The sequence below is a fragment of the Cetorhinus maximus genome, chromosome 4 (assembly GCF_964194155.1).
Source record: "Cetorhinus maximus chromosome 4, sCetMax3.hap1.1, whole genome shotgun sequence".
Taxonomy (NCBI): domain Eukaryota; kingdom Metazoa; phylum Chordata; class Chondrichthyes; order Lamniformes; family Cetorhinidae; genus Cetorhinus; species Cetorhinus maximus.
In genome coordinates this window covers 135,098,520-135,108,816 of record NC_135882.1, presented here as the reverse complement: position 1 = coordinate 135,108,816, position 10,297 = coordinate 135,098,520, and the positions used below count along the sequence as shown (strand labels likewise).

Sequence of the window (10,297 nt, the reverse complement as noted above, 5' to 3'; positions counted from 1 at the left end):
TTCAACACTCTACCAATGTCCTCTGACTCCACCCATAGATTGCCCCCTTGGTCCCTAATGGGCTCTACTCTTCCTCTGGTTATTCTCTTCTCCTTGATATACTTATAGAATATCTTGGGATTTTCCCTACTTTTACCAGCCAGAGCTTTCTTATATTCCCTCTTTGCTCTCCTAATTGCTTTTGTAAGCTCCACCCTGCACTTTCTGTACTCCACTAATGCCTTCGCTGATTTGCTCCCCTCGTACCTGCTAAAAGCCTCTCTTTTATATCTCATCGTATCCTGAATATCTCTGGTCATCCATGGTTCCCTGGGCTTGTTACTCCTTCCTATCACCCTAGAGGGAACATGTTGAGCCTGTACCCTCCCCATTTCCTTTTTGAACACCCCCCACTGCTCTTCTGTAGATTTCCCCACAACTAGCTGTTCCTAGTCTACCTTGGCCAGATCTGGCATTATTTTACTAAAATCCGCTCTCCTCCGATCCAAAGCATTTTGTTGCAACTTGTCTATTTCTTTGTCCATAACAAGCTTAAATTGTACCATGTTGTGTTTGCTATCACTAAAATGCTCGCCCACCACCACCTCAGCCACCTGTCCAGCTTCCTTCCCCAGAATTAGGTCCAGCACTGCGCCGTCCCTTGTTGGACCCTCTACACATTGACCTAAAAGGTTCTCCTGTACACATTTCAAAAAATCCACTCCATCCAAGCCCTTAACACTATGTCTATCCCAATTAATGTTGGGAAAGTTGAAATCACCTAATATAATTACCCTATTGTTATTGTTTTTACACACCTCTGCAAACTGTGCACTTACTTGCTCCTCAATTTCCCGCTGACTATCTGGGAATCTATAATAAACACCTAACAATGTGGCTGCCCCTTTTTTATTCCTAAACTCTACCCACAAAGCTTCATTCGATGCCCCCTCCAAGATATCATCTCTCCTTACTGCAGTAACTGACTCCTTAACAAATAATGCAACACCTCCTCCTCTTTTACCCCCTCCCCTGTCTCACCTGAAGATTCTATATCCTGGAATGTGAGCTGCCAATCCTGCCCCCTCCCTCAACCACGTCTCAGTAATGGCTACTATATCACAATTCCACGTGTCAATCCTCACCCTTAACTCTTCCGTTTTACCTGTAATACTCCTGGCATTAAAGTAGAGGCCATCCAGCCTTGCTTTACTCCCCTGAAACTTAATGCAGCTGTACTCCCTCCAACTTGATTGTTTTACTGTATTCTGATGTGTCCCTATTCTGCTAACATTCTGTGTCCCCTCCCCCTGCCGAATTAGTTTAAAGTCCTCCTCCCAACAGCACTAGCAAACCCACCTGCAAGGATGTTTGTCCCACACTGGTTCCGATGTAGACTGTCCCTCTTGTACAGCTCCCACCTTCCCCAGAAACGGTCCCAGTGATCCAGGAATCTAAAACCCTCTCTCCTGCACCAACTCTTAAGCCACATATTCACCTGCACTATTCTCCTATTTCTGTGCTCGCTAGCACGTGGCACTGGGAGTAATCCAGCGATAACAACCCGAGAGGTCCTGCTTTTCAGTCTACTGCCTAACTCCCTGAATTCTTGATGCAAGGCCTTATCCCTCTTTCTACCTATGCCATTGGTACCAACATGTACCATGACATCTGCCTTAACACCCTCACCCTTCAGGATGCCCTGCAGCCGTTCAGTGACATCCCATACCCTGGCACCAGGGAGGCAACACACCATCCTGGAGTCACGTTGACGGCCACAATAGCGCCCGTCTGTTCCCCTGACTGTAGAATCTCCTATTACTATTGCTCTTCCTCTCTTCCTCCCCCCCTGTACAGACAGGCTGCTTGTGGTGCCAGAAGCTTGGCTCTGTCTGCACTCCCTCGAGGAACCAGCGCCCTCATCAGCCTCCAAAATGGAATACCGATTTGCGAGTGGGACCCCAGGGGACTCCTGAACTACCTGCCTGTTTCTCTTGGACTGCCTGGTGGCCACCCATTCCCTTCCTTCCTCAAGTCCCTTCAGCTGCGGTGTGACCACCTCTCTAAACGTGCTATCCACGATGCTCTCAGACTCCCCACCTGCCATTCCAGCTCTGAAACCCGAGCTTCCAGGAGCTGCAGCTGGGCACACTTCCTGCACAAATGCTGGTCCCAGGCACTGGAAACGTTCCCGCTTCCCAAATGGAGCACGAGGAGCACACCACGGCTTTGAGCTCTCCTACCATGACTTATCCCTTTAAATTAAACCTTTTAAATCAATTACTCTAGGGCCCTTCTTTCCTGATCCTCGTTACTACAGAATATACAAACTATAAACCACAAAAAGACCTTAAAACTATAAGTGATAAAAGTAGTAAATACTTACCCGACCTTACCCACTACTTACCAGTCATTTCTCTCCCTTGTAACCTCTACTGCTGCAGCAGGGCAAAACCACTCTTTGAAGATTTAAAAAGTTGGATAGCAAAGAAAAAATGCTTCGAAATCCCACTGTGCACCAAATTGCCAATACCCACACTCTGGCTGTGTCTCACTCAGGATGAGGTCTCTCCCCTGCTCGTGTGCAAGCACACTGTTTTATTATTTATATGTTTATAAAAAACTTTTGAAAGCTGAGAGTACAGGTTGATAATATAGTTTAAATCAATCAAACCCTTTCCCATTCCCATACACTCTACTGTATAAAGTTCCAATTGCATGGAGTCCTCAATAAACTTTTTTTTACATTCCCTTCTAATCCCAAGTAATCAGAATAGATCATTCCTTCCCATTCATTTGTATTTTTTTATTCATTCACAGGATGTGGGCTTCGCTGGCTGGGCCAGCATTTATTGCCTATGCCTAAATGCCCCTGGGAAGGTGGTGGTGAGCTGCCTTCTTGAACTCCTGCAGTCCATGTGGCGTAGGTACATCCACAGTGCTGTTCGGGAGAGAGATCCAGGATTTTGACCCAGTGACAGTGAAGGAATGGCGAGATATTTCCAAGTCAGGATGGTGAGTGACTTAGAGGGGAACTTCCAGGTGGTGGTGTCCCCATCTATCTGCTGCCCTTGTCCTTCTAGATGGTAGTGGTTGTGGATTTGGAAGGTGCCGTCTATGGAGCCTTGGTGAATTCCTAATGATGATCATGAAAACATTGTCAATTGTTGTAAAAACCCATCTGGTTCACTAACATCCTATAGGGAAGGAAATCTACTGTCCTTATCTGGTCTGGCCTACATGTGACTGCAGGCCCACAGGATTGTGGTTGACTCTTAAATGCCCTCTGAAATGGCCTAGTAAGCCACTCAGTTGCATGAAACCATTACAAAGTCTCAAAAAAGGAATGAAACTGGACGGACCACCTGGCATCGACCTAGGCACCGGAAACGACAATGGTAAACTCAGCTCTGTCAACCCTGCAAAGTCCTCCTTACTGACATCTGGGGGCTAGTGCCAAAATTGGGAGAGCTGTCTCACAGACTAGTCAAGCAACAGCCTGACATAGTCATCTTCACAGATCCATATCTTACAGATAATATCCCAGACTCCACTATCACCACCCCTGCGTATTATCTGTCTCACCGGCAGGACAGACCCAGCAGAGGTGGTGGCACAGTGGTATACAGTGGGGAGGGAATTGCCCTGGGAGCCCTCAGCATTGACTCTGGATCCCATGAAGTCTCATGGCATCAGGTCAAACATGGGGAAGGAAACCGCCTGCTGATTATCACGTACCGCGTGAATCAGTGTTCCTCCATGTTGAGCAACACTTGGAGGAAGCACTGAGGATGGCAAGGGCGCAGAATGTAATCTGGGTGGGGGACTTTAATGTCCATCACCAAGAGTGGCTCGGTAGCACAACTACTAACTGAGCTGGCCGAGTCCGAAAGGACATATCTGCTAGACCCACTACAGCAGTTGGTGAGGGAACCAACGAGAGGGAAAAACATACTTGGCCTCATCCTCACCAACCTGCCTGTCACAGATGCGTCTGTCCTTGACAGTATCGGTAGGAGTGACCACCGCACAGTCATTGTGGAGACGAAGCCTCGCCTTCACATTGAGGACACCCTCCACCTTGTGTGGCACTACCGCTATGCTAAATGGGATAGATCTTGAACAGATCTAGCAGCTCAAAACCGGGCATCTATAGGGTGCTGTGGGCCATCAGCAACAGCAGAATTGTACTCAATCACCATCTGTAACCTCATGGCCCAGCATATCCCCCACTCTACCATTACCATCAAGCCAGGGGATCAACCCTGGTTCAATGAAAAGTGCTAGAGGGAATGCCAGGAGCAGCACCAGGCATACCTAAAAATGAGGTGGCAACCTGGTGAAGTTACAACACAGGACTACTTGCATGCCAAACAGCATAAGCAGCAAGTAATAGACAGAGTTAAGTGATCTCACAACCAATGGATCAGATCTAAACTCTGCAGTTCTACCACACCAAGTCGTGAATGGTGGTGGATAATTAAACAACTTACAGGAGGAGGCTGCTCCACAAATGTCCCCATCCTCAATGATGGAAGAGCCCAGCACATCAGTGCAAAAGATAAGGCTGAAGCATTTGCTATAATCTTCAGCCATAAGTGTCAAGTTGATGATTGACCTCGGCCTCGGGAGGCCCCAGCATCACAGATGCCAGTCTTCAGCCAATTCGATTCACTCCACGTGATATCAATAAACAGCTGAAGGCACTGGATACTGCAAAGGCTATGGGCCCTAACAATATTCCCACAATAGTACTGAAGTCTTGTGCTCCAGAACTTGCCGCGCCCCTAGCCAAGCTGTTCCAGTACAGCTACAACACTGGCATCCACCTGGCTATGTGAAAAATTGCCCAGATATGTCCTGTACACAAAAAGCAGGACAAATCCAACCCGACCAATTACTTCCCCATCAGTCCACTCTCCATTATCAGTGCTATCAAATGGCACTTGCTTAGCAATAACCTGCTCACTGATACCCAATTTAGGTTCAAATGGACAAAAGAGTTGAACACCCAAGGTGAAGTGAGAGTGACTGCCCTTGACATCAAGAACGCATTTGACCGAGTGTGGCATCAAGGAGCTTTAGCAAAACTGGAGTCAATGGGAATCAGGGGTAAAAGTCTCCACTGGTTGGAGTCATACCTAGCACAAAGGTTGCCATCTGGTTGTTGCAGGTCAGTTATCTCAGGTCCAGGACATCACTGCAGGAGTTCCTCTGGATAGTGTCCTTTGCCCAAGCATCTTCAGCTGCTTCATCAATGACCTTCCTTCTAACATAAGGTCAGAAGTGGGGATGTTCGCTGATAATTGCACAATGTTCAGCACCATTCACGATGCCTCAGATACTGAAGCAGTCCATGTCCAAATACTGCAAGACCTGGACAATATCCAGGCTTGGGCTGACAAGTGGCAAGTAACATTCGCGCCACACAAGTGTCAGGCAATGACTATCTCCAACAAGAGAGAATCTAAACATCGCCCCTTGATATTTAATGGCATTATCATCAATGAATCTCCCACTATCAGCATCCTGGGGGTTACCATTGACCAGAAACTGAACTGGATTAGCCATGTAAATACTTTGGCTACAAGAGCAGTTTAGAGGCTATGAATCCTGTAATGAGTAACTCACTTCCTAACTCCCCAAAGATTGTCCACCTTCTACATGGCACAAGTCAGGAGTGCGATGGAATACTCCCCACTTGCTTGGATGAGTGCAGCTCCCACAACACTCAAGAAGTTCGACACCATCCATGACAAATCAGCCCACTTGATTAGTACCCCAGTGACAAACATTCACTCCCTCCACCACCAACGCACAGCGGCAGAAGTGTGTACCATCTACAAGCTGCACTGCATGAGTTCACCAAGGCTCCTATTGTGGAACATGAGGTGGCTTAACCCATTGCCATTTGTTGCCACTGTATATAATTCTAACTGACCTTACCATTCATTTCCCTGGACCAATTTACAGGTGTCAACCTCAACTCAATGGTCCCGCCTTACCTCCCAGTGGGTTTGAGTTGCACTCCAGAGACTTGAGCACAAAAATCTTGGCCAACTCACTGGTGCAGTGCTGAGGGAGTGCTGCACTGTCCCAGGGGCAGTTGTTAAATTGAAATGCCACCTGCCCTCTCAAAAGATCCCAAGACACGATTCAAAGAAGTTCGGGGATTTCCTGCCCCACATGTAATCGCTCAATCAACACCACCAGACATTGTCATGCTGTTGCTTGTGGCAGTTTGCTCGGAGCATATCGGCTGCTGCATTTCCCTACATTACAACGCTTCCAAAAGTACTTGATTGGCTGTCATGGATTTGGGAGCTGCTGATGTCTTGAAAAGGGAATTTATAAATACAAGCCCTTTCTCTCACACACCGACATTACATGGTGGAATCACATTTGAATTAAAATGCAAGTGCATCCTACAGACAAGGAGGTGGCAGAGAAACGGCGGGGGGGAGATATTCATCTTGATGGCAAAGAGACAGCTCCTCCCTCGAGAATTAATTTCATCCTGTGTCCATGAACTGGGAGGAGAAGGGAGGCGTGTGCCGCCTGCCGATTTCTGCTCACTTTCACTCCGCCCCAGAGTCTGATTCGGTCGGTTTCACTGAAACAACTAGGGGGGCGGAATGCAGAGGAATTGGGGTCGATAGCGAGGAGCTTATCCCATAGAAAAAAAAATTGTGGAAGCGAGAGAGAAAGAGAGAGAGTGGGTGGGACTAAAAATAAACTGAGAGGCAAGATGAACTGCCTCTACCTTTTTGAAAATCACATATTATGAAGACAGAAATTGAAGACGCTTGTGAATGATTGGTTTCACACACACAGCCGCAGCTGGAGCCAGACGGAGTGTTAGAGAAGGAATCGCCTTAGATTATCAACTTGATGCACAGCCTATTCCAAAAAACAGGCGATTTACAGCCTCTTTTGAACACTGAAGCTATTGTTATTATTTATTAATAGATCGCTCGTTGCAGAGACGGGAACAAGGGTTTCCCTAGACGCAGGTGAGACGTATGAATTTATTCCAATTATACATATATTTTTTTAAAACCGGCCGGCTCTTGGTGCTCCCAATTGTGTGCGGGCTGTTCAGTGTGTGTCCACCGAGTTTGCATGTATTAAATGGCGTGTGCTGGGGTTCAATCTTAGAGATATGATTTAAAAGATAGCCGAGATAGTGAGGTTATAAAATTGCATGCCTAATTTTCGCCAGACCAATTTCGCCATCTAGGCGGGCAGATGCTGGAGATGCAAATTGATGCTCATCCAGAACTCGTTCAGGTATCAGTGCATTTGTCATTGCTTCGCTCTCTCTTTAATGATTAATACCACACAGCGGCCAAAAAAATAAATCTGCTTTTTCACCAGACAGCGCCGGTTGGGGTTCGAGCTGAGGTTAATTTGCGAGATCCTTGTGATTTGCCTGAGTGATAATTCTGCCAATTTGTTTTCATTTCGGAATGCATTAAAACCGTGAGCAGTTGGACGGCGGAGATTTGCACGAATTAATCGAGCTATTTTTTTTCCCTCCCCTTAAAGGAGCCGGCCCTCCCCTCCCTCGCTCCCCTCCCCACCTTGAGTGTTTGGATTCAAAATCCTTAGACATTGGTCGAAAACGATCGGGCTAGAATGGGTACTGTCTTGTCTCTGTCTCCCGGCTCTCGGAGATCCAGTATATTTGAGGATGGTACGGATTCGAAGTCTTTGAGTCACTACCACGCTATTCAAAGTGCCAAGAGTAACGGGCAGAAGGACAAGAGCTTGAAGCGCCACTCCATGTTCGCTCCAGCCCTGACTTGGAAGCGGCTGGTAGCCTCAACCAAGAAGAAGAGCTCCAGAAAAGCCAACCCGAGTAATCATCAGCACCAGAATGACGTGGTCCACCTCAACAGTGAAAATGTGAAAAGGTCTCTCTCCTGTGCCAATCTTTCCAACTATGAACTCCAGGTGCCTGCTGACCCCTTGAGCACCAAACAGGTCCCTTCCATCAAGAAGACCTCATCCCACAACAGTGGGACAGGGTCTCCCAAGCGTGTAATAGTCCAGGCGTCCACTAGTGAATTATTAAAGTGTCTGGGAGAATTCCTTTGCCGGCGTTGCTTCAAACTGAAGCATTTGTCCCCAACAGACCCAGTCCTTTGGCTGCGCAGTGTTGACCGCTCGTTGTTACTTCAAGGTTGGCAGGACCAGGCATTCGTCACCCCGGCCAATGTGGTCTTTGTCTACTTGCTTTGCAGAGATGTCATCGACGGGGATCAGGTGGCCACTGAGCATAACTTGCAAGCCACTCTCTTGACCTGCCTCTACCTGTCCTATTCCTACATGGGCAACGAAATCTCCTACCCGCTGAAACCTTTTTTGGTGGAGAGCGCCAAGGATGCTTTTTGGGACCGGTGCCTTCGCATCATTGACACCATGAGTACCAAGATGCTCCAGATCAACGCTGATCCTCATTATTTCACCCAGGTCTTTGCTGATCTGAAAAACGAAGGAAGTCGAGATGACTTTAGCAGGATTTCTGTTATTTTGGATCGGTGACTGGTGGAGGAAAAAGGAGTCAACCTGAGATCCGCCACTGGGTAAACTGGTTAGGCGGAGTTGCTGGTATCTTTAAATAAACGTGAAGTTGAATTTAAAGAGTGTTCCTCCTTTTGGCTTTCGTAGGGAGCTTCTGCTATCTCTTAACATTTAGCATTGAAAGTGCTGGGTCCTTTTTACTGAAAGAACTTTGAGGACGAGAGAAATAACTGCAAGTTTCCTCTTTAAGCCGGGTGCAATTGCCTAAATTGATTAAAGTGGTTATTTGTGTGCAATGCTTTTCAAATTTGTTTGTATGGCGCCCTCTCTGAATGTTAATCTAGACACGCCTGAGGACCTGTCCAATGTTGACACGCTTGTTGGAGTTTTCCCCTCCCCTTTTTTTCCTAAAACTGTGCCATGATTGCAAAAAATGGATGCAATAAATATACTAAAACTGTAACCAGGCAACCTATAGAGAAAATTGTTAATGTTGCAACCTACTAAGAGCACCCTATGATCAGGGAACTGTAGGGAAAAATTCTGGTATTTTTGTGATGGAAATGCCTCTCTCCCTTCAGACAGCCACTTAGCAATATCAGTCGATTAAAAAAAAACTGACATTCCATGTTTCTAAACATGATTTTAAAAGAACTGAAAAATACTATTTATTGTGAAGGTCAACACATTTCCTATTGTGTCTGGTCACTCCTCTTTAATCCTGACCCCACCACCCTAGTTAATGGATAATGAAGCTGGTAGGAGAAGCTGAAATCTGTCTGTCCTCTAACTGGCAACCCTAGAAGGAAAAGCTATATTGTTCCTTAGCAAATGTCTGCAGGATGGAGAGTTTTTATTTTATTAGGGCGGCCCTTATTTGCAAAGACTAGAGATGCCTTGGGTTGAAGGTTTCATCACATGACCTCCTGCTTCCAAATGCCCCACCCAGTCAAATAGCCTTTTCCCCACCCACAGCCCCTTCGTTCCCCATTGCCAATAACTAAGTCCATGGATGTCTTAAAAGGGAATGGGAAAATACTTTTTAATGGCCCAATTATTTTTCTCTCTTTTCACTCATAGCCTGGATAATTGGCAATCCTGAGTGTTAACTCTACTTGGTGGTGGAAGGAGATGGGGGAACGGGAGCTGACCAGAAGCAAAAGTTGGGAACTTGTTAATAGCTTGATCACCTGACCTGCATATGGTGGAGCTTTCCCTTTGACATTGGCCATCTAGTTTATGGAAAGGATGTAAATCTGCATGGAATTTTCTCCGGACTTTTCGGTTTTTTTTTTAAAAGATCAGTCAAAAGTAGCAGAGCTCCTGTGAATTTCTCATGAGTAGCCTGGGGTCTCTGATGTTAGCTGGTAAAATGGAGCTGTGCTTAACTGGGCTTGTCCTTTTCTGAAGCCAATGCTTGAGTTTCCCCTGTGGAGAAATAGGTACCTCTCAATTACTGCAGCTGCTTGTTAAATTTTTGACTTCAGATCAGGAGAACTCAGCATTGACTTTGAGGTGGACTGCTTTCTTTTCACTTTTTGCCTTGACATCTGCAACAGAGTAAGATAGATGCATGGAAGATAAAGCGCCTCTTCTTGTTTACAGATAGCTAGATCCTCCTTGGGTTTGTGGCCAGGCAGCGATTTAGCCTTATGGGGGTTGGGGGGGGACAGCATCAAGAACATCATAGGACCACAGTTTTCCTAGTAATATATTTGCGTGAAACAAAGGGAAGCTACCTATGAAAGTTAATAAAATCAGAGGAAACCTTTTGTGGCCTTCCGACATTCCA

The 10,297-nt window shown here is 46.4% G+C and overlaps 1 protein-coding gene across 1 annotated transcript; it reads left to right on the top strand.

Annotated features, from left to right (window-relative positions):
- Window positions 1–7,617: 7,617 nt before the first annotated feature.
- LOC144679364 (cyclin-dependent kinase 5 activator 1-like) lies at window positions 7,618–8,706 on the top strand. The gene has a single exon (XM_078539731.1). It carries the CDS (start codon window positions 7,618–7,620, stop codon window positions 8,524–8,526), a length of 909 nt encoding a protein of 302 aa, XP_078395857.1. The 3' UTR covers window positions 8,527–8,706.
- The last annotated feature ends 1,591 nt before the right edge of the window (window positions 8,707–10,297 follow it).

Excerpts from the sequence above, each read along its gene's own strand:
- LOC144679364 (XM_078539731.1), top strand. The coding sequence starts at position 7,618 with ATGGGTACTGTCTTGTCTCTGTCTCCCGGCTCTCGGAGATCCAGTATA.